Consider the following 24,743-nt stretch of genomic DNA (forward strand, 5'->3'; position numbering starts at 1 on the left):
AAAGCACAAGAGTTCAAGTGGTACTGATAAGTGCTCCCAAAAGGGAAAAAAAAGTAAAAACCTTACAAGAAAAGATAGAATTACTAGATATGCTTCAGAGACTAAAGTAATCCTCCGCTGTTGCTCGACATTAATGCATAAATGAGTCAACCGTTAGGTACATAAAAAAAAAGAAAAATACATCCTTGAAGCTGTTGCAGCAGCGGCACCAGCTGCTGCGAAGACATTACATGTTGTGCGAAATGCCAATCTCTCTCGTACAGAAGCTGCAACATTTCTATGGGTGCAGGATTGCTACAAACAGAGAATCCCGGTAGATTCTGTGATGATAAGAGCAAAGGTTAAGTCTTTATATGAAAACTTGAAGAACAGAGAAGGTGAAAGTTTGCAATCCACCGACTTTCTGGCCAGTAAAGGGTGGTTTGATAAATTCCGTCACAGATATGTATGGCCTTTGGAATGTGAGAGTGACAGGAGAAGCAGCATCTGCCAACCAAGAGGTTCCCTGCTACCTTTAAGGCAATAATTGAAGAGAAGGGATATGAACCTGAGCAGGCATTAAATGCCAATGAAACTGCTCTCTTTTGGAAGAAAATGCTACAGAGGACTTTCATTAGCAAAGAGGATAAGCGGGCACCAGGTTTCAAGACTGCAAGGGATAGATTAACCATGCTCCTTTGTACAAATGCAGTAGGCCATATGATAAAGCCAACCCTGATTTATAAAGCTACAAACCCTCGAGCCTTGAAGGGAAAAGATAAGTTCCAGCTGCCTGTTTACTGGATGAACAACAAGAAGGTTTGGCCAACCAGAGCTCTGTTCCTAGAATGGTTTCATCATTGTTTTGTGCCAGAAGTAAGAAAATACCTGGCCAATAAAGGAATCGAATTTAATGTTCTGTTGGTATTGGACAATGCCCCTGGCCACCCAGACACACATGAGTTCCACATTGATGGGGTGCTGAGATCGTCTACTTGCCCCCCAACACAACATCTATCATCCAGCCTCTCGACCAGGGGTAATAAGGACCTTCAAAGCTCACTGCACACGGTATTCATTAGAGAGGATTGTCCACGCTATGGATGAAGGCCACAACGTTGGGAACATCATAGAAAATTGGAAGGAATTCACTATTACTGATGCCAACAATATTATTGAAAGAGCGTTGAAAGCTGTCAAGCCAGAGACTGTGAACTTGTGCTGGAAGAATCTTTGGCCTGAATGTGTAAAAAGAGATAACATTATCAATATCACAGAGCAAGGCCAAGAAATTATTGAAAACATCATTGACTTGGCAAAGCAGGTGGGTGGGGAAGGCTTTGATGATATGGATATAGATATTCAAGACTTAATAGACACCAGAGCAACTGAACTAACGGAAGATGATCTCATTGACCTGACTGCTCCTGAAGGAGAGGCAATACCAGATGAAGATGAGGAAGGAGAATTTGAAGAAGATGTTCTAGAAGACAAGTCTACACTGCATAATATTGCAGAGGGCATACGCAGGTTCAACAGTGCGATTAATTTTTTTTCTATGACATTGACCCATCCATGGTACGTGCGTTAAAGGTGAGGAAGTTAGCAGAAGTAACGATTTCTATATACAAAAATATATACAAAGACATGATGAAGCAGAAGGCCTAGACAGAAATCACAATGTATTTCCCAAGGATACCTTGAGTCAGTGCCTTTCCATCCACTGCCTCAAAATCCACCAGTTCCACCCATGAGGAGGCATGCCCTTTGTCTCTTCATCTTCCTCCTACTGAAGACCCACTTCCATTGCATGAGGAGGCCCCTGGTGCTCACTTATCCTCTTCGTCTCCTCCTCCTGCAATATTTGTACAGGATGATGAGGATGAAGACACTGCCTGAGTATTCCAGTATTGAACTTTATTTAACTCTCAGTACTGTACTGTATTGAACTTTTTGTTTGCCCAGGAAATATGACTGTACAGGTATTGTTGTATACAGTAGTAAAAAATTGATTATTTCAAAAGTAGTAATAGTGGCAGCTTATTTCAGTAGAACTGTAGTAATAGTGACAGCGTAAGTTAAAAATCGCAAATAATTGTTGGGAAGTTATTTGCGGTTTCATTAGTAAAAACGGTGGCAGATTCCTAAAACTGTGAATAACATATTGAAAAGTTATTTGTGTTTTTTTCATATTCGCACCTACAGCCGGACAGTATCCACCGTGAATACGGAGGGAGAAGTGTATTATATATTGGCATTAGATCCCTAGTATGTGTCAAATTAGGATTAAAAAAAAAAAGAATTAAATAAAATAAATAAATATAGATTTTCAGCTTGATCTCTATTATTTCCAGAGCTCAAGTGTAGGTGACTCTTTGAGTACTGTGCTCTGCGTAATCCAAAATGGCAACTTGGTTTAGCCACTACAACCCAACAAAGCCTCCGAGAAAATTGAAATTTTGGGGATTAATACAACCCCTACTACTACTAACTTACCCCCTTTTTTTACGAATGCACGCTGCCGGCAGCGGCATTAACTGCTCCAACGCTCATAGGAATTCTATTAGCATCGGAGCAGTTACTGCCATTGCCAGCGCTAAAACCCGCGCTATGAATTCGTAAAAAAAGGGGGCTAATGTGGAAAATTAGGAATGTAACATAACAGTTGTTCATTAACCACCCTTTTGGATGGTATTCATTCTTTTACTGGATGCTATATTTCTGAATATTTTCATGTCATATAAATTTGTCATCCCTTGCAGTGCTTTCTTTTTGTAATGTGAACATTTTTCCAAGAAAAATGATTAAAAGACATTTAAAGGAATTGAATGCTGCAAGTCAGGGACAAAATAAATGCTTGATGAGTAGTGGTGTGTAATTTAATCTCACCTAAATTAGTTCAGTTTACCCTTCTTGCATTCTGAATGCAGCTGTTCTGTGATTCATGACCTTCCTAATTCCTTCCATGTCCCCTTTTTTCACTTTGTTCATTGCATTGTGTCACAGCCAATATGTAAAACCCCATTTATTCAAAATTGTATTTGTTACTATCATTGGTCATAAAACCTTTTTAAAAATTCAAACTCCCCATATTCCTTCATATTATTTCTTCATAGTTTGTTTGTTTTTTCAGATGGATACTTATTTTGGTATTGCAGAATATGTTTAGTACCTATTTAAATATTCAGTTATATGCACCAGAGTTCAGTAGTCTGATGTGGCTCATATTTCACTAAAAGCTTCCACTGGGGCTCCAATTTAACTTTTGCAGACCATCACTTTTTATTCTGTCAATCAGTTTTCCTGTCTGTCACAGAGCTTGTTTTCCTTTTCCATAATCAAAAACGCAACATTCTTAAACTCCTGTATAAACATATAATTTTCCTTTCATATTTTATGCCCACACTTCATTGTAGTATTAAACTATGATATTCCTGTATTTGTTTACTCATAAAAATGACCATAGTGGTCCCTTAAATATTTTCTCCATTATATACATATTGTTTGCATTGAAATGTTGATACTGTCTTCTCAAACAATCCATACATAGCTCACCACAACTCTTTACTCATCAATCAATTGGCAATAGCAATCAAATTTCAAATGGCATAATGCTCTGGATCAGTTTTATAAATGACTAGTCTTTAAGCCCGTTACATTAACGGGTGCTAGAATATGTATGTGTGTGTGTATTTCTTTCTTTCTCTCTCTCTCCTTAGCCTGTTTCTGTATTTCTTTCTTTCTGTCTTTCTTTTTCCTCGGCAGTCCACCACCACCCCTTGCCTGCTCCCCCTGTCCATTCTCCCTTCCTTTTTCTTCCCCTGTGTCCACCACCACCCCTTCACTGGTCCCCTTATCCAGCAGCAGCCCTTCTCCCTTTGTTTTAACTCCTCCCCCTGTCCAGCAGCACCTCTTTCTTGCTCCCCCTGTCCAGCAGTAGGCCTCCCTTCCTTTTTTTGCCCACCCACCCCCGTCCATCAGCACCTCTTCCCCTGTCCAGCAGTACCTCTTTTCTGTTCCCCCTGTCCAGCAGTAGGCCTCCCTTCCTTTTTTTGCCCCCCCCCCGTCCCTCCCCCGTCCATCAGCACCTCTTCCCCTGTCCAGCAGTACCTCTTTTCTGTTCCCCCTGTCCAGCAGTAGGCCTCCCTTCCTTTCCCCCCCGTCCATCAGCACCTCTTCCCATGTCCAGCAGCAACCCTTACCTCCACCGACATCTGCCTAAAGCCGCCGCGGCCTGAAGACACCGACAGCCTCTGCAGCCTGCTCCCACTCCTTCCTCGCCATCCGTCCGTTCCCTCCCCCCCGGGAAGCTTAATTTCCGGCTTCGGCAGCCTCCTGTCTGCGGGCCGCAGCTCCTCTTTCGATCCCCGCCTGGTGCGGTTCGAGAGAGGAGCCGCGGCGGGTGGGTGAGGAGGGTGTGAAGATCCTGGCAGGGGCGCCTGTGCCCCCCCCTCCGAATCAGCGGCAGACTGCAAACCGTCAAATGCTCCACAGTCACGCGCCTTCAGCCACCGCATGCGCCCTGAGGTTTAGAATGTTGCCACAGAAGCACACCTCAGGGCGCCAGCGCTCACGAATTTTCAAGAGTACATGCGCCTCTAGCATTTTATTATTATTGATAGCATGGCATTCTTCAACCTGCACATTTCAAATAATCACTTTCCACAAAACATTACACTAGAAATGCTGAAATATTGACATGTCTACTCTATTGATTAGTGCACAGAAAAAAAAATTAGAAAATCAAAAGAAATCCCATGGAGAACGACCAAAGAAGCGAAGCACAGAGAGAAGATAACATGCAAATGAATGGGATATAATCAAAGCAGTTCTTTACAGGACTCTACACTGGCTGTATTTTGGCATTGTGAGATTTTCTACTTCGATGAGAGTTTGCCGTTCATTGTTGATGCACAACTTCACCTTTAATTGTGTTAATAGCAGATTGTACATTGGTCTTTTATGGACTCCTGATGAAGGTTTCTGCTGAAACATAGCCTATGTTGAGTCCTGCCCTTGAATTTCTACAATAAAGAGCTGCTTTGGTTATATCCCATTAATTTGCCTGTATTTTCCCATTGTGCTTTATTTCCTCTATTGATTAATAATTTTCTAATTCTTTTTTACTCCCTTATGTCTACCTTACTCCCTTATGTCTACCAAATAATTTGCATTCATGTTATAGTTCAAAAGAATAAATGACTATTTCTGATTTTTGTTAGGTTCTGCATGGAGGTTGTGGTCTCTTTAATAGCTATGGGTTCCAGATCCAACAGAAGCGGAGCCTCTCTTTGCATGAGTACCTGAGCATGGAGCTGTTACAAGAGGCTGGTATCTCTGTCCCAAAAGGCCTGGTTGCCAAAACACCAGAGGAAGCCTATGCGATTGCAAAGGAAATAGGTATATAATCAAACTTAACATTTCAGTGTATTGATTTAAATAGTTCTTATAAAGGATTCAATAATTATTACATTAGATAGGTATTCATATTTTAGAACGCGTTTCTTCGTTTTTGTAATGAACAGAGATGACTGTATTTCTTCACACAGTGACAAGCATTCTTATGAAGATATAAAAACCCCATTGACACTTCCATGTGGGAGATAAGAGCTCTTCAGTTCATCATCAGTTTACTGCCAGTTTTCTTAGTATCTACCAGGTAAGTCCGGGAAGTGCGGGTTGAGTCCACTGCCTATTAGATGGTGACAGAAAACAACAGCTCTGCTCTATAAGGATACTGTGCAGTAATCTCAACTAAGTATTTTTCTGTCTCCACTTGCTGTTCAGTGGACTCAACCTGCACTTCCTGGACTTGTTCTTCTACTCCTGCACTTGTGCAATTACAGGTAAGATCTAATTTCTCTTTTTGCTTTTGTTTAATTATGTTGCAAAAAATAGAAATACTGTACACACATGACGCATTCTTTCACAGTAATGCAGTAGTTAAGAATTCCAGATGCAATTAGGTTTTTTGCTTTTACCCCATCCCCCCCATTCCCTGCTTTTCTCAATTTTACGTGTGGGTTGGTTTTATTTGAATGACCTCTTAAACTAATGTACAATGGCAGAGGTGTTAGTTCTGATGCATGCCAGGACTGTTCAGAGTTCTAGGGCACTTTTCACTTCTTGCACAAATGTCCCTGAAACTCTCATTCATTGAACAACCACAGATGTGTGTGCTCACTGTACATATCCCGCTATTGCACTGACAAATCATAGGGACTTCTAATTATTCTCCTCTCCTTGCCCCAGCCTACTTTCATGGGAAATTATATCACACTGAGCTTTAGGAGGAAGTGTCTGAGAATAAAGGGTTCTCAAGCCAATATGAATACTTCCATTCAGAGGAACCTGCTATCACCAGTCTCCTTTTGCACAGCGCTGCAATACAGTTTGTCATTGCTGGTATGAAGGAGGAAGTGCATTCATCAAACTTAGTAAAACTTCATTTTCTTTTTCTTCAAAATCTCCAGGTAGGATTCCTTATATTTTACCTCAAAGTAAGCAAGATCATCAAAGAGAACCCTTTCCTTTTTAGGAGTGTTTTATGCCCGAAGACACCCACTAAGTATTTTCCTATCCTACTCCAGTACTCTTGTATTTTAATACAGGACCAAAAGTAGTTATTTACTTTAACTGCATTGTTCTGACACATTGTCTGGTATGGTGCATTAACAATTTATATTGTTTCCTTTAACCTGTTATTCATTATCTTAAGAATTCTAGCAAATTTTGGCTTTGAGGCTTGATTCATGCTCCTAGCTTCCTTTCTTATGTGTGGACTAATTCCTGATGATTGGCTTCTGGCTCCAGTTACCAGAGGCCTTGTACAAGCATGATATCAAAACCCTCTCTACAAAATCCATTCCAGACAATTAAATACCAGATTTAATTTTAACCCATCTTCCTTGTAGCCTCTCATTGGCTCTGAGAGCTTTCACTAGATCCCTCATAGTAGTCATTCCAGTGCATAAGGAACATGAGTCTTGTCCAGTGGGTTATTCAACTTTACCCACAAGTTTTGCAGAAGGAATCGTCCATAGTTTTTTCAGCTATGCCTCCTTTTTTTCATTGGGTAGTGCCCCATCTCCTTATTCCCCAAATGACAGTTTGAAGCTCTAGCTTTGGGTCTGAAAGCGGTAGCGGCAGCAGCTTCCTTTGTGGTATGTACCTGCCATGAGATGCTGCATCAGCTCCAGCTATGGAGAATGCATGCCCCAGATGGTATTTTCTATATGATGTTTTTAGGGTCATGAGCAAAGTGTCTGCTTATTCTATCCCTGCCTGCAGAATGCTCTGGTCAGAAAATGGATGAGAAATTCTGCTTCAATAGCTACTTTGAGTAGACTTACTGGCAAAGGGTTGAGCAACCTTATGGCCAGTGTTGCAGATCATCACCCTAAGTACAGAGTTGTGTGGGGTCAGAAATCAAACCTGTCCCTGCTTGAATCAAATCAGTCTCCACCTGTCACCGCAAGAAATATCTTCTGTCCCCGCCCATCCCCATAAACTTCAGAAGTAGTTATTTGATTTAACTATGTTACTGAATTAGAGGCTGTGGTAGAAACCCATTTACAAATAAGCAGACACTTTATTAATTTGGAAATATTAATTGGGAAGAAAACATACTTTGTAAATGGGTCTCTGCCAGAGCCTTTAATATAAATATAAAATATAAATACTCCAGCTGAGGACTCTCAAGCTATGTCAGCTGAAGACTTTCTCTGAAGGTGGCCAAACTCCCTTTTACCACACTTGACAGGCAGCAGCAACATCCCTAAGCCACAAATGCTGGCACCTCAGTGCCTTTGGAGGAGGTATTCAACCTTTGGAGATTCCCACGTTAGGGTCAGCAAGTACTTCCACACTGGAGAAATAAAACCAGAAATGCATTTCCTTTTCTGTTGAATACAATACAAAGATATGTGCTATACAGTATACATTTCCAAAGCTAACATATTTAGTCAATAAATTCCTTTTGTTACCTTTGTTATCTGGAGATTAATTTTCCATCAAGTTAGTCCCAGTTTCTATTTTTCTGCTTTCCTGTCTTTTGCTAATTCTTCAGTTGCTGTCCATTAGTTCCTCTTACCATGTTCTAGCATTTCTCACTCTCTCTTCCCATCCTCCCATTGTACAGCATCCTCACTCCCTTCTGTCCTGGATCAAATCTCCCTCTATTTTTCCCTCCCCACCCCTATACAGCATCTTCCTTTATCTCCTCCATCCCCATTTGCAACATATGTCTCTCTCTCTCTCTCATTGTCCATCATCTCTCTTTCTTTCATTCCCTCTTGTGTCCATTCCCTCTTGTGTTCCCTCCTGTGCTGCAAAGGGAGTGGGGAAAGAGAAAAGAGAGGGATCCAGGGTACATCTCTTCCACCCCCTTTACTGCCATGTCCAACATTTCTTCCTCTTTCATTGCCTGGACCCTGTGCAGCATCTTTTACCCCTGCCCAACAGCCCCATGACCATCATTTCTCCTTTTATCAACCCCTCTACAGCACCATACCACATCTCTCCCTCCATTCCCTCCACCACCATGTCCAACATTCCTCCCTCTTGCATCCTTTTCCATCTGTCCCACTGTTCCCTCTCCCATCACATCCAGTATTTCTCCCTCTCATCTATCTTCCCCATGCATCTTTACCTCTCTCTTCTTCCACCACCATGTCCAATAATTTTCTCTACCTCCCTGTGGATGGGCAGACTGGATTGGCCATTTGGTCTTTATCTGCCATCATGTTTCTGTGCCCAATAATTCTCCTCTTTCTTCTTTTCCCCATGTGTACCATCTCTTTCCCTCTCATTCAGACACCCATGCCCAGTAATTCTCCCCCCAGCTCAGCATCTCTTTCCCTCCTTCCATCCTATGTCCCAAGTTCATGCCCTTCCACCCATTCTGTATCCCGACGCACTCCCTTCCCCCCTCCATTTTGTGCTCATGTTCATGCCCCACTCACCCTCCTTCCATCCTTGCAACCCAGGTAGCCTTTGACAAACACCCACATAGTTCAAATTCAGAAAAGCAATGAAAACTCACCTTTTTTCCTCAGTGCATTGACCCTTTCCCATTCAGTTCCCTGCATGATATCTTCCATGCAATTTCTTTGTAATATCTATGTCTCTGTAGCAATTCTAATATTGTGTAAGCCACAGTGATTCCTAGCTGACATTTGTGGGATATAAGAGATGGTATAGTATTTGTGAAGACTTAATAAAACTGTTCTTTGTTTGATTTTCCTGGTGGCCTCCTCCTTCCTTCCGGGCAGAGGGAAGCGTCGGAAGGCTTCTGGGTCAGCTGTGAGCAGCGTGTTTGAACCACTGCCTGCAACTTTGTGAAGAAGCACATGTGACTGGCTGGAAGGAAGTAGGAGGAGGCCACCAGTAGACAGGATGACAAGTCTCTCACTGTTCCCTTATTGTCTCAGGGTGCACCTCCCATTTCAGGGGATGCAGGCCCACAATCTGGCGCTTGGGATCATGTTGTGGCTGTGGATCCTGGAGATGATCCCAAAGTCCTGCACTTTATTTAAGCTCATGGCTCTGCTGGATTTCATTTATGAGTTCTTGTGTGAGATAAATATAGACTCTCAGCCAGTTTCTTCTACTTACTTCCTCTCTTATGAGTGGAACAAGGGTTCAGTCTTCTGCATTTCCCTGGCATCCAGACATTAATGTCTTATTCACTGAGCAGTGGGAGTCTCCAGAAGAGTCCTTCAAGGTTATAAGAGCCATGTCTTGGCTGTATCCTATTCACAGGAGTGCCAGCAGCTTTTATCTCAGCCTAAAGCGGATTCCTTGGTTGCACAGGTTACCAAGTGCATCTCTCTTCCAAGTGAGGGCGGTGTAATGCTCATGGATATGCAGGATCACCAAGTGGATGTGGTTCTTAAGAGGCTTTTCAAGGCATTGAATTTGGAAGTCAAAGTGGCCTCAGTGGTGTCCTTTGTGACATGTATCTTTCTTTCCAGGCTACATACTATGGAGCGTGAAGGCGAGGAGCCCATACCTCAGTTTGTCTGGATTGGATTATGTGGTGGATGCTCTCTATGACATTATTCATGTCATGAGTAAAGCGTCGGTATATTCAGTCTCTGCCTGCAGAATGCTCTGGATCAGACATTGGGCTGGCGATTCTACCTCTAAAGCTACTCTCAGCAGAGTCCCTTTTAAGGGGAAGTTGTTTATTTGGAAAGGGTCTGGATGATCTTATGACTTGTGTGGTAGGCTGTTGACCCAAGACTCTGCCTGACAGCAGACCCAGAGGCTCAGGTTGCTCTAATTTTTGTTGCTTCAGGCAGTCTTGGCAGTGTTCCAGAATTACAGGCAGAGGTTTTCCGGACCCAGATGCAACAAGTCTTCAGCACCCCATGCTGTTCCCTCTGCCAAGAAGTCACAATGATGCCAGGTTTAAGGTGGCCCCGCTTAGAATAAAGGGCCGACTCTTGGACTACCTGGGGTCAAATTTCATCTGACCACTGGGTTCTGGAAGTCATCCAGAACAGATACAAGCTGGAATTCGCCTGATTTCTAACTGATTGGTTTGTGGACTCTTCAATGGGGCACCTGCAAAAAACATCTTAAGTGCACACCACTGTGAGAAGGTTGCTGGACATTCAGGCCATAGAGCCTGTGCTGCCCAAAGACTCAAGCTTGGGCAGATACTCCATTTACTTCATCATGCCAAAGAAAGGTTCTGAGAATTGGAGACCCATTTTGGACCTTACTCACATAAATGCAGCACTCAGGGGACCTATTTTCAGATGGAGACGGTTCAGTCTGTCATAGCGGTGGTGACTCCGGGAGAGTTCCTAGCCTCTTTGGAACTGACAGAAACCTACTTGCATGTTCCCATTTTCTTGGACCACAGGAGGTTCCTGAGGTTTCATATCCTGAAACAGCATTTCCAGTTCAATCAGCCCTTTGGACCATGATGATGGGGGCATTACTAGTGTAGGGGAACTACCTAAGCTCCTTTGATGCTTCTGTTGCCATATTGTTGCTGTTATATTGTTCTGAGTTGTATTTTGCTTTGTTTGAGCAGAGCAGATTTTTTGTTGGGGAACTTTTCCCTACTTCATCTAATTTCAGAAGAGCTCTTGCTTTTTTGTTGGGGAACTTTTCCCTACTTCATCTAATTTCAGAAGAGCTCTTGCATGCTTGGGGACTAACTGTAGGTAACAGTAGAGCTCTCTGTGAAATAGGAGAATTGTAGAAAAAAATCCGGAGTGAATTCCTTCTGCAAAGGTGGCTTTGGGGAGATTACCTGCTTGTCAAGAATGATACACCTATTTACTGGAAAATATATTAGCAAGGTAAGAACCTAATTTCTTTTTCATGGTCTGAAGTTATCCTTATTTGTATATAGGTAACAAAATTAATATTCTTGTTATACTTTTTGGAAAGAAGATTCATATTTTGTTTTGCATTGAGGTTGTAGTATGTAAATGAGTGCTTGGTGAATTGAGTTGCATTTCTTTGCCATCTTGACTTTGACTGTACAGTTGCTTTATATTTCTGTAACTCAATCAGTACACTCTGTACTGTTCTGAGAGCTACCAGATCTAAAATGTGACTTAGCAGCTGTTGTTAGAGGCCTAAGTTGCTGCCTCAGTAAAAATGAATGGAATAAAATATTTAAGATGGATTGTTTATGGAAAATACCCCCAGAGTATATCAAGAAGGGGGGGGGGGGTCTGTGAGAATGTGTGTAGGAAATGCATACACTGATGTAAAGATTAATTGAAAATTATGTAGTTGGAACTGAACTACCACAGGCATCTGGCCTGGTGGTGTGTACAATTTACTTCTTATTGAGTGGATAGATACAATACAAACTGTCTAGAAGTTATGGAGAGTGGTTCTGTCCGTTCAATCTGTCTTCTTGTGATCAAATTTGGATAGTAGACATCTCGGATTAGAATTATTACAACTTGAATCACTTTTTTATGTATAGTATGGGTGTGAACTGTTTATAATCTCAGTATTGTATAATTTCAAGTATAAGTATAATTAATAAATTAAATTCCAAATTTCTCATTCGCCCTCCTTGATCTGATTTGGAGGTTTGGAAGCCATTTATGATTATGTATTTTTCTCATGTGTTTGATTTTATAGCAAATTGCATAAATATATTCTTCCATAATGTGTATCTCCAGCTTGAGTGTATTGCAAAGTTCTTTTGTTTTTGGTAGTTTATAATAATAATAATTTTTATTCTTATATACCGCCAAAGCCATAGACGTTTGAGGTGGTTTACAGCAAGAAGCGCTGGGCAATCAGCGAAGAGGTTGCAGTCAAAGTCAGTGAAGAGGTTACAATCAAAGTCAGCAATACAATCTTACATAATGAAGGAATATGAGAGTTATACAATCTTACATAAAGAAGGAATATGAAAGCTGATTAGATCATTAGGGATACTGGTTGATTAAGCAGAGCTGAGAAGATTCTTAGTTAACAAATCGGTTGAACAAGCTTGTTTTTGCCTGTTTTCTAAAATTGAAGTAGGATGATGAGAGCGCGAAAACTTTACTAAGCCAATCGTTCCATTTACCTGCCTGGAAGGCAAGAGTTCTGTCCAAGAATCTTTTGTAGTGGCAGGCTTTTATTGTCGGATAGGAGAACAGATGTATTCTTCGTGTGGGTCTGAGATAACTGGCCAGATTGAAGTGGGAAATGAGGTAAGTGGGAGCAAGGCCAAATATTGATTTGTAACATAGACAGGAGAACTTAAACAGGATCCGCGCCTCTAGGGGCAGCCAATGGAGTTTCTGATAGTAGGGGCTTATGTGTTCCCATTTCTTCAGCCCAAAGATCAGCCGAACTGCCGTGTTTTGAATGACTCTGAGTCTTAGGATGGTTACAGGATGGTATAACTGACATAGGTTCTATTATATTTTCCTGGTCTTCTGTAATTTTGCATGTGTAGCAAAGTCTGCAGAATCTGGCCCTAGTTGCAGAACTCTGTAAGAGACTAAGGCCTGGAAGGAAGGCAGCATGGTATCCCTGGCCACATAATTTTTTCTCCTACTGCTTCGATTCTAGATGCTGAGTAGCAGAGGAAGAGGATTAACTCTGAGGTGCCTTGCTGCTGCTGTTTCTTTTTAGCACTAACTCTAGTTTGAAAGGGAAGCGAGGGGACTGGAGAAGGTATTTGGAGGTGGGGAGCGTAGAGTGACTGAAAGGATTGGAGTTTTAGGTGAGTGAGGGATCAGAGGGTTATAAAGAGAAGATGAGAGATGGGCTTGGGTAAGTGAGGGAATTGGCGAGCGTGCAGATGGGGAGAGAAAATGACAGAGAGGATTGGAGGATATGTATAGTGAGTGAGGGAATTAGAGAATGTGTGAAGTCAGAATGTATAAAAGGAGTCAGATGAAATATAAATGAAGGGATTGGAGTACATATAGGGATGCTAAGAAAGGGGACTGGATAGTTCATGGGGTATGAAAGAAAGGATCAGTTTCACATTGAGGAGGTGTGTGAGTGGTTTCTTTCTTCCTCTTTTAATTCTGGATACTGCTTCCCCCCCCCTTCTTGGCCTTTTCTTGCTCCTAATTCACCTTCTCACCTCTTCTCCCTGTTCCTTTCATATCATATCATCTTTGGCCATCCTACCTGTAATCTTGTTCCCATCTTATTTCTCTTGTCTCCTCTTTGTTCCCCTTTCTTTTCTTTGAAAAAGAACCAAATTAACTAGACACAGCAGAAATGCCAGGAAAAAAACCTTCATTTGTATAAATCAAAACCGAAATTTAAATGGTTTAATATGCAGATATAACACACATAATTTGCTGTATAATTTCTGTAAATTTGTTCTAGAATCTACCCTTGATCTGTTGCAGGAAATTGGGACCCATGGATGTAAGCCATCTAGGATTTGTTATCCCTCCATTTTCTGCTTCTGTCTTTCCCATTACAGCGTGGTAAAATCATATATGAGAAAAGAATCTATGTAACCTTCAATGATAGCGTACTGCAGTAAAATATGGCCCCCTTTTATCAAGTTGCATAATGGTTTTTTATCGCAGGCCACTTCGGTAAAAGCTCTGATGCTCATAGTTATGCAATCTGACAAATATTTCAATTTATCCTTAGGTTGAAATTTAGAGCCTTCAGAAAGTGACATTGATATTTTTTAATGCCCAATCCAAGCAAAATTTAGATATTAAAATGCTGCAACTGCTTGTATAAAATAGTCTAGAGGAGGTGTGTAGGCAGATTGATAAGCTTAAGAGTGATAAATCCCCGGGACCGGATGGCATCCATCCGAGGGTCATCAAGGAACTGAAAGAGACTATAGCTGAACTGCTTCAACTAATAGCCAATCTGTCGATCAAATCGGGAAAGATTCTGGAAGACTGGAAGGTGTCGAATGTTACACTGATCTTCAAGAAAGGTTCAAGGGGAGATCCGGGAAACTACAGACCGGTAAGTTTGACTTCGGTACCGGGAAAGATGGTAGAGTTGCTGATAAAGGACCACATCATTAATCACCTTGACGGACACGGGCTGATGAGGACCAATCAGCATGGTTTTAGCAAAGGCAGATCGTGTTTGACGAACTTGCTGCACTTCTTTGAGAGAGTAAACAGACAAATAGACAAGGGCGACCTGGTAGACATTGTATATCTGAATTTTCAGAAGGCGTTTGACAAGATTCCTCATGAACGACTACTTCGGAAAATTGCAAACCATGGAATCGAGGGTGAAATACTTACGTGGATTAAAAACTGGCTGGAGCATAGGAAACAGTGAATGGGGGTAAATGGACAATACTCGGACTAGAAGAGCGTCACCAGTGGGGTGCTGCAGGGCTCGATGCTTGGACATCTTTATAAACGATCTGGACATTGGTATGACAAGTGAGGTGATTAAATTTGCAGACGATACGAAGTTATTCAGAGTAGTGAAGACGCAAGGGGATTGTGAAGATCTGCAACGTGACATAATCAGGCTCAAGGAATGGGCATCAACATGGCAGATAAGGTTCAATGTGGATAAGTGTCAAGTGATGCATGTAGGTAACAAAAATCTTATGCACGAATGCAGGATGTCCGGGGTGGTACTTGGAGAGACCTCCCAGGGAGTTCTGATCGACAAGTTGATGTGCGGTGGCGGCGAAATGGGCGAACAGAATGCTAGGAATGATAAAGAAGGGGATCACAAACAGATCAGAGAGGGTTATCATGCCGCTGTACCGGGCTATGGTGCGCCCTCACCTGGAGTACTGCGTCCAGCACTGGTCGCAGTACATGAAGAAGGACACATTACTATTCAAAAGGGTCCAGAGAAGAGCGACTAAGATGGTTAAGGAGCTGGAGGAGTTGCCATACAGCGAAAGATTAGAGAAACTGGGCCTCTTCTCCCTCGAACAGAGGAGATTGAGAGGGGACATGATCGAAACATTCAAGGTACTGAAGGGAATAGACTTAGTAGATAAGGACAGGTTGTTCACCCTCTCCAAGGTAGGGAGAACGAGAGGGCACCCTCTAAAATTGAAAGGGGATAGATTCCATACGAACATAAGGAAGTTCTTCACCCAGAGAGTGGAAGAAAACTGGAACATTCTTCCAGAGTCTGTCATAGGAGAAAACACCCTCCAGGGATTCAAGACAAAGTTAGACAAGTTCCTGCTGAACCAGAACATACTCAGGTAGGGCTAGTCTCAGTTAGGGCGCTGGTCTTTGACCAGAGGGCCGCTGCGTGAGCGGACTGCTGGGCACGATGGACCACGGGTCTGACCCAGCAGCGGCAATTCTTATGTTCTTATGTTAGTCTTTTGGAGGAATAAAATAAAATAAGATGTTTTGTTTGTGTCAGTTTGGATTATCTCAAACTACTAGCACTATTATAGTCCATAGTACTGGGGTTTTTCAACAGTAGTCACAGATAATAGGGAACAAAAAATTTAAATATCCCTAATAGTATAACACCCTTATAAAGTTTAAACGATTAAATGATCCTCAGAAACACCACTTAGAGTTCAAATGACTTTCATTACACTAAGCTTTACGTGTTAAATCGTCATCGGATCACAAATCTATTTATATAAATATGTTTAGCTCTTTTTAAATATTCTTTAAATAGTTTATAATACTTAATAGTTGAAAAAAAATAATAATACTTCCACTATTTCCTATAATATCAGTATAATAAAGTTTGCATTAGCTATTACTTAGCTTTGTTCTTGTGGTCTGAATCAGGGACATTAAATTCACTGACATGTTTCGCTAATAAACTTTTTCAAGGTGAAGTCCCTAAAGATGAAAATGAGATTAAAAGATTAGCTAATATTCTAAATAGAAAAAAAAATCTATTAGATAGGTAACAAACCCACCTCATATTCAAATCGCCAATATCATAGACCACATTTTAGATATCTGTGCTTGTCCTTTCCTGCTCCAGTTTCTTCTGTGAATAAAGTCCTCTTGTTAGTGAGTTCAAGCTTTTGACAATCAATATGGACAGTCGGTGCTAGAAACAAACAGACACACACGCACACACTCTCAATCTCTCACTTTTTTATCAAGGGCAGGATATTTTTTCAACTGTTTATAATATACAAGATTTTTGTATTAGGATACTGATTGTCTGCTTATATTGCACAATGTTTTATTAAGACACAGGAAAATGGTCAGAAAACCCACTGTGAAATAGCAGTTTAAGAACTCATATAGAAACAATTAGTGAATCAAAGTATAGGAAGTATGTCAGATATTAAATGCCATGTAACAATGGTACTTTCCCATTAATATCTACCAGGTACTTTCTAGTGACCTGGATTGGTCACTGTTGAAGAATATATCCTGACCTTGATAGAAAAATAAAATATCTTCAACTATACTGTGCTGAGGCTACAGAATTTGCTGGGAGAGCTGGTCAATGTTTTGGATAGGTTTCTGGAGGACAAAATATTATCATCTCTTAAAGAAATTTTTTTTGTCTTAGGAGAATTGGCCTTTCTAGTGCAATGTATCTCTAGTAGTCCTGAACACTAGGGTTATCTATCAGAACTCACAAATTGCTTGCAGAATGATTTCGGTTATCTTTTCAATTCTGCCTCCTTCCTAGACAGCTTGCTCCTACCCCCTCAGTTTTTTTCTGCAAGTAAGTTGCTCAGATGTGTTTCTGATCTGCACTACGGTTTTATATTTGAGACTCAGTGCACAGAGGTTCTCACTTATTTGGATCTCTGTCTGGGAGAAGACACAGACTCCTGCAGAGTACATCTGCTGCTAGCAAGATCAGCCCTTGGAGACACCTGGCTAGCCAACCTGTTGCAATATTTTTGGAAGGACAACCATCATAGTTTTGGAGCTCAGGGGCCATCCCCTGAGGAGCTACTTGTATTTCTGATTTATCAGGAGCTTGAGTGTAAGCTGTTTGGCTCCATCCCAGCTTGGCAAGGCTTAATAGTGGGCCAACTGCATGGGCCTCCCCCTGTCGCGGCATGAGATTTTCCGGGGGTTGAGGCTCAGTCCGTCATCAGCCTGACTGGCAGCCCGAAGACCAAGTTCATAGAGTGAACCTGTGATCAGAGTTCTCCATTTGTTCCACCTGCACTTCTAAGCTGAGGCAAGCAGGCGCAACATGGCACAGTGAGTAAAGTTATTTTAGCCTATAGGGAAAAGTGTGTGTAAAGGGCAGGATCTGAAAAGTGAATTCTGGGGCCAGAGCTAGGATCCCCCTCACCCCAAACCCCTTTCCCTGAACACTTTAATTAGTGTCAGATAGAAGAAGGTCGTGTGATGCTGAGCTAGAGAGCAGACGTGTGTGCCTCGAACTCCCAAGCCCCTCTCTCTTTATCGGCACTTTGGCCCTGTCATAATATTTTTCTCCCTGCGCCTGCTTAGTTTAGGCGACGCACAACCTTACCTGCTGTTGCTTTCAGCCCGTGGACACTTATGGCTGCCAAAACACTTCGTCGGGAGAAGGAGAAGTTGAAGCCCGCGGATCCCAAAATGGCGGAGGGAGAGGGCCCGGAGGGGATGCCGGTGAGCTCTGCATGGCTGCAGGAAATTGCTTCTGAGGTGAAGGAGGCTATTAAATCCTCCTTGGATCCGTGTCTTCAATCCATAACTGATAAGCTGGAGGTAGTGAAAGGCCATTTAGAGTCTCTGAAGGGAGAGTTTGCGGGTGCTGCCAGAAAGTGTCCGCGTTGGAGGACACGGTGGCTCAGGTTACCACTACACAGACTGACTTGCAATCCCGGATTCGATCTCTTGAGGATAAGCTGGATGATGTTGAGAATTGCTCCTGACGGGGGAATCTGCGGCTGGTAGGCTTACCGGAATCCATCACCGAAGCGAAGCTCCGAGAATTTTTGGAGTGCTAGTTGGTTGAGACCTTAGAGTTGCGATCTGCAGCGGGTCCCCTTCAGATTGAGCGAGCGCACCGGCTTGGGCCTCGGCGCGCCCCTTCTGAAAAACTACGGGTGGTGATCCTTAAGCTTCTTAATTATGTGCACAAGATGGAGATTCTCCATGCCATCCAACAGAGGGGGGCCGCTTCTGTACGATAACCACCGCGTCCTCTGCTTCCAGAATTATTCACCTCGGGTATCCGGTCAACGGCGAACCTATGCCTCCCTCTGCGCGATCTGCACCGCAAACATGTGCAGTTCGCGTTTTTGCACCCTGCCAAGCTCAAGATTTTTTATGAGGGAAAGCCACACTTCTTTGATACTCTGCAGGACGCCACGCGATTTGTGGCCCAAATGGCGATCCCATCTACTAGCTCCCGACCCTGTGACGCTGACTGGTTCCCTGCTGTGGACTGCTGGCATTTTGGAGCTCTGTGATGGATTACTGATTTCATGATTCCTGGGGTTGCAGTCTCCTACCACCCTTGTTGGGCAGCCTGTTGACTGTTCTGGTAGCCTAGGGTGGAGGGGGTGTTCCCCCCTTTTTCTCTTCCCTTGGTTTTCACTGGGATCCATTCTACTTGGGGGCGGCTAGCAGAGTACAGTAAGTCCTGGCTGGCCTGGACCGGGAGCGTGCCTTGGATGGATGGCCCTCACTTTGCTGGCTGCTGGGCTCTTTTTTGCTGCCTGGACGGCTTGGCTGCATTTGAACCTTTGCCTGTCCTGTAATTAGTGTCAGATAAGCATATAGGAAAAATATACTTCTATTTGGTTTATACTAGAGAGGGTCTCTCTGTATTAGTGCTGTCCAATTCCCGATTTGAATCAATTCACCAATTCACTTCGGGTGAATCGATTCAAATCAATTTTTTTTTTTTTTTTTTGTAAAACATCAGTCTCCTGATTCGGTGACTGACCCTCCCCCCTCCCCCCCTAAAGCAGGAGTGGCAGTGCTATCTCTTACTGGCCGGCCACTGCCGCTCCTACTTTAGGTGGCGAGGGGAGAGGGTCAGTCAGAAAGTGCTGCAGTGTCCTCTGGCTTCACCCCTGACCTCCCACTCTCCTGTTTATGCCTACCCGTTGTTCTGAGATGGCAGCCCATCTCCCCGCTCTTCTTTGCCGGCCTCCTTTGCCGCTTCTTCCGCCTGGCCAACCGTGCTAGAGAGGAGCCGCGGGAGCACATATTTTTAGGTCTAGATTGTAAAATCTCATGATGGTGTTCTAGTTTGAAGAATTATCTAATGTTTCGTAAGGCCTTAAAAACATGTCTTTTTGTATGTTTCTTTGAGAAATAATTATAAGTATGGTATTTTCTTTTTAATGTTTTAAGTTTTATTATATTTTGAGATTTGCTGCCAGTTTTTTGTTATTGGTCATTGTGAACCACTCTGATGCTTGTGCAATATGATATAACAAATCAATAAATCAAATCACTTTCTTCTTGATATGTTAATCCATCTCATGCATATTTGTTGTGGATATCCTAAAAATCTGGCAGGCCTGGGGTAACCCATATTGATAACAGTTTGAGAAATGCAGCATTAACTCGGTGAGACAGGTGTTTATTTTGTCAAAAGGTGCATTTAAAACAAGGTTAGTTCAATCCGCCTGGCTTATTTCATTGCTGTCATCTGAGATTTCTTGTTACAAGTAAACAATTTCATTTTCTTTGGGACATTTAGTAGTTTTTGCTCTGCTACTCAGTCTAATTGATTGATATTGATCCTATACAACATTTCAGAAGTTATCTATCTTTATCTGCACAGTGCTCTGTATCTGTTTGTATTGCTATTTTAAGAAACAGCATTTTCTTACACTCCCACACCACAATTCAGTGCTTTGCAAATTTGAGCCTTGTAGTGGAGGAACTTCCAACTGATCTTACAATCTAAGTCTTGTGAAACTTGAGCCCACAAGAACAAACAAAAGCTCCTGCAGGGCATGGCTAAGAGCCAAATTGCACAATGGGGAGAGCAAGAGAGTGCTATTTGCTTTGACAAAGACAGCAACCAATTGAAAAAGAATCAAGGGGGACTAAGATGCAATTTCTAGGTGTCATGGCAACCTGTCACCCTAGATTTGTTGAGACCTGTATTGGTGGATTAGTGGGAGCTTAAACCAAAAGGAAACACATGTCATGTATTTTTCACAAGGAATTATTAAATATTATTTCCTTGTCATCCGCAGCAGTTGAATCCAGAGACTTGTGGGTTATGAACATCTAACAGCAGGTGGAGATAGTATTAAACTGAGCTGTCATATAGGATGTCATACTCCTTGGTCAACCAGTATTCTCTTTCTCCAGGAGGCGGATGGATGGTGTCGCACAAGCTTCTGGTCTCTTGCTACTTTTCTCCTGTTCTGAGTTTCTCAGATCCGTTGATCTGGGGGTGTTTAGGCTAAGCAGTGCCTATTTTAGGAGGTACATTTGGCAGCATCCTCCCTCTCTTTCATTGCTCGTTTCTCCTTCCTCACAAAAAAAAGAGAAAAAACGCAAAACACATTTTGGCATCTTCTAAATGCTTGCGGCCACAGTTTAGAGAGAGCTGAATTAGGTCTGAGCCACTGAAAACTACTTCTGGTCTGTCAGCCCTTTACAGAGTACACATTTAAGTTTCTTTTCATTTCTGTCTCAGCTGAGACTATTAAGTGCTGCACTTATGCTGGGAAGTGAAGAGCAGCGGCAAGACACATTTCAGGATGAACTTCAGGGTTAGAGCTTTCAGATTTGGCATTGGTGGTGGCGGGGCCATTGGGTTCCCACAAAGTCTTGTAGCTCAGTCACTGGCACCTGTGGCCATTTTGGAAACCTGTATTTCAAGGTGGGAGCTCTCCCTACTGTTTTCTCAGCCAGCTAATTTCAGTGTCTGCACAGCTTGCTGTGCCTCTTTTTCCTATGGCTGATATTACTGTTCCTCCCCTGAGTTTATTTCCAGTACTTTCTCAAGGGGCTTCTGTGATTTCTCTTGCCATGTCTGTCAGCTGGTGTTTCTGTATCTAATTATGCTGCCTGACTGTTAACTCTGGACCTTTATAAAATATTGAAACACCTTAACCCCCTCTCCACTTAATTGAGAAATTGGGGAGAATGGTGATTTTGATCACAGTAAATTTTTGTCTGAACTATGGTGGAAAATGAGTGATTTCTGAGTGTCATTTCTGCCACTGCAGTAGAGTTGTATCAAATTTGAAATGGTTAAATCCTGGAGCTAATCCGCTATAATAAAACCCTTAGCGCGCATGTGCAGTTGAAACTTTGTGCGGCTGTGATCCCTTATCCGTGGCTCTGTGTTGCCGCATGCACAGTAGGAGCCTTCGGTGGTTTGCAGTGTGTGGCGGTTTCCCCAGCAACGTTCCTGCCCCGATCTCCGACTGACGACGCGTCTCCTTCTCGCCTCCGGACCATCAGCGGCAGCAGCCGCGGGGCATTTGCTAGGCCGGCCCACTTCGATAATGCGAAGCAGGCTGGCCTAGCAAATGCCCCAAGGCTGCCCAGCCTAGCGGATGCTGGTCAGTGAGCAGGAAAGGGAGAAGGGGTACTACTGGACAGGGGGGAGGTAAAAGGAACGTAGAAGGGCTACTGTTGGACAGGGGGAGCAGGGAAGGGGTGCTGTTGGACATGGGGGAGGTAAAAGTAAGGGAGAGGGGAAAACAGACAAGGGCAGAGAGAAAGAAAGAAAGAAATGCCTAAGTCTAGCACCCGTTAATGTAATGGACGAAAAAACTAGTATTAATAATAAAAATAGAAGGCATCTCATATTAAGTCTAGAGTCACTCCCTTTTATCATTTTCTGGGTGTGAATTTTGGGTGAAATTTGTGAATATGCTGGAACATATTACTGATCATTTACTGTATACAGTATGTCTGTTCTCATATCAAGTGCATGTTGTACCCTTATGCATGTTGTGCTCTTATGTATGATTTATTCTTAAAAGCATAAGATCTCATATCTCTCTTGTCTATCATAATAAAGGAAGCCAGCAAAAAAAAAAAAAAAATTTGTGTGTACAGCTGCTAGGCACATATCCTTCTTTTCTGACCTGTGTGCTCAGGCATACGGCTTAGAGCAGTGGTCTCAAACTCAAACCCTTAGTGGGGCCACATTTTGGATTTGTAAGTACTTGGAGGGCCGCAGAAAAAATAGTTAATGTCTTATTAAAGAAATGATAACTTTGCATGAGGTAAAACTCTTTATCCCAGGACAAGCAGGCATGATATTCTCACATGTGGGTGACGTCATCTACGGAGCCCCAGCGCGGACAGCTTTTCAAGCAAACTTGCTAGAAGTTTCAAGTTTGCACACTGCACCACGCATGTGCTAGCCTTCTTGCCCACTAGAGGGCGCATCCCCACCTCGTGGTCCTCAGTTCATTTTCATCCGCGGAGCCAGAAGCCCTGTGGAGAATTTGTGCTAATTGTGCCTTCTGTCGCCGCGGCTGTGTAGGGATTTTCGCACGGTCGCTGCGTTTTTTTGTCTTCTTCTTTCTTTAGTTTCTTTCTTTTTCAAAAAAAAAAAAAAAAAAAAAAACCTTTTCGTTCCGTTGCTACCGGGGGCTCCCGGTAGCCGTGGCCGAGGAACCTTGCTTGTTCCCGGCTCTCTTTTGGGCCCATGTCCCGGCCCGTAACGGGCTTTAAAAAGTGCGGGCGCTGTGAACGGCTTCTTTCAATTACTGACCCGCACGGGTGCTGTTTGCGGTGTTTGGGGCCCCAACACCCGACGGCGTCCTGCGAGAAGTGTGCCACTTTCCAGAAGCGGGCACTTAAACGCCGCAAAGCCCGCATGGCAGAACTTTTCTCTGTCGAGTCCCCTCCGGGGAAGGCCTCGAGTTCGGCCTCGGCTTCGGCCCCGGCCTTGACCTCGGCCTCGACATCGGCCTCGACCCCAGCTTCGGGACCGTCGGCTTCGCCTCGGGCCTCGATGCCGTCGAAGCAGCTGGCCTCTTCCAAGGCCTCGGGTAAGTCTCCGCTTCCCTCCTCAGCTCCAGGATCGTCCAAAAAGCCATCCTCGGGCTCGTCGGCGGGTGGGTCCGCCTCTGTTAAGCCCAAGTTGCCCGCGTCCGCTGCCCCGAGGGAATACTCGAGACCGAGGTCGCCCTCTGAGGAGCAGCGGCAGGTCTTGCCACAGGGAATGTCAATCCCCGAGTTCCAAGAATTGCTCCGGGCGTTGATCGCCTCGGAGCTCACCGGGGCCATTGACCAGCTGCAGCAGGCTTCGGCCCCGGCGGCTTCGGCCTCGGTGGCCCCGCAGTTGGCGACCTCGGCCTCGGGTACCGGGGCTTCGGCTCCCGAGGCGCCCACGGCCTCGACCTCGGCGGTACCCTCGGACCCGGCTTCGCGGGATCCGCCGGAGCGTAGCGTGCGCCCAAAGGACAAGGGGCGCCGAGTGCGAAGAATCTCGTCTTCGTCCTCGGGGTCCTCGCGAGGTTCATCGCCCTCGGGCAGGTCTCGGGCGAGGCGCAAGCCGAGGAAGGCCAAGCGGTCTCGGACCTCGCCTCGGCGGCGTGGTCGCTCGTCGCCGGCCGGGGCCGATGCCTTGCAGGTGCGGGACCTGCGTGTCGATAACCCCATTTTGTTCCGGTCTCCGGCCAGGGAGAGCTCTCGGGCTTCCTCGCCGGGGTCGAAGGGTCGGGCTTCGGTGCCTCGGACCCCGGGGGGATCCCCGAGGGGTTCCTTCAGACGCACCCGGTCTCCGACTCCGTCGAGGTCGCAGGACTGTGCCTCGTTGGGGTCGGGGTCGGGTAGGGAGCCCAGATACTCCCACGAGGCCTCTCCCTTCGGCTCCGCCGGGAAGTCGCGGTCTCCCTCTCCTCCTGCTAAACCCTCATCCTTTACGAGGTTTGTGCAGGATATGGCGGCGGCTTTGGGTGTTGACTTGTCTGAAGGGTCCACTTACACCAAGGAGTTCTTGGAGGAGCAGGATCTTCCTGCCCCCCCTAGGGAGTCCCCGCGCCTTCCGATTAACAAGGTCCTCTGTCAGACCTTCCTGAGGAATCTTGAGGCTCCATTGACGGTCGCTGTGGTCCCCTCCAAAATGGAGTCTAAGTATCGCACCCTCCCCATCAAGGGGTTTGAGAAGGGCCAACTTTCCCATACTTCGCTCCTAGTGGAATCGGCGGTCAAGAAATCGCAGCCCTCCAGGGTCTCGGCGACGGTCCCGCCGAGTAGGGAGGGCCGGACCCTTGACAAATTTGGACGTCGTCTCTATGCGAACTCTCTGATGGCTACAAGGGTCCTGAACTATGCATTTTCGTACTCTTCCTTCCTCCGTACGATGGTGAAGGACCTCCCCTCTTTTCGGGAGGTGATGCCTGAGTCGCATAGGGACCGGTTCGCCACCTTTAGTTCGAATCTGACCCAGCTGCGCCTATATTTATTCCACGCAGTTTTTGATGCGTTTGA

General features: G+C 44.2%; 1 protein-coding gene across 1 annotated transcript in view; it reads left to right on the plus strand.

Moving 5' to 3' along the window:
- SUCLA2 (succinate-CoA ligase ADP-forming subunit beta) overlaps positions 1-24,743 on the plus strand; it is a 156,278-nt gene that overhangs the window by 10,373 nt on the left and 121,162 nt on the right. The window contains exon 2 of the mRNA XM_033948227.1: positions 5,202-5,379. Coding sequence (XP_033804118.1) covers positions 5,202-5,379 — 178 coding nt within the window. The remainder of the gene's footprint in view (positions 1-5,201; positions 5,380-24,743) is intronic.

The sequence above is a fragment of the Geotrypetes seraphini genome, chromosome 6, assembly GCF_902459505.1.
Source record: "Geotrypetes seraphini chromosome 6, aGeoSer1.1, whole genome shotgun sequence".
In the NCBI taxonomy this organism is placed as follows: domain Eukaryota; kingdom Metazoa; phylum Chordata; class Amphibia; order Gymnophiona; family Dermophiidae; genus Geotrypetes; species Geotrypetes seraphini.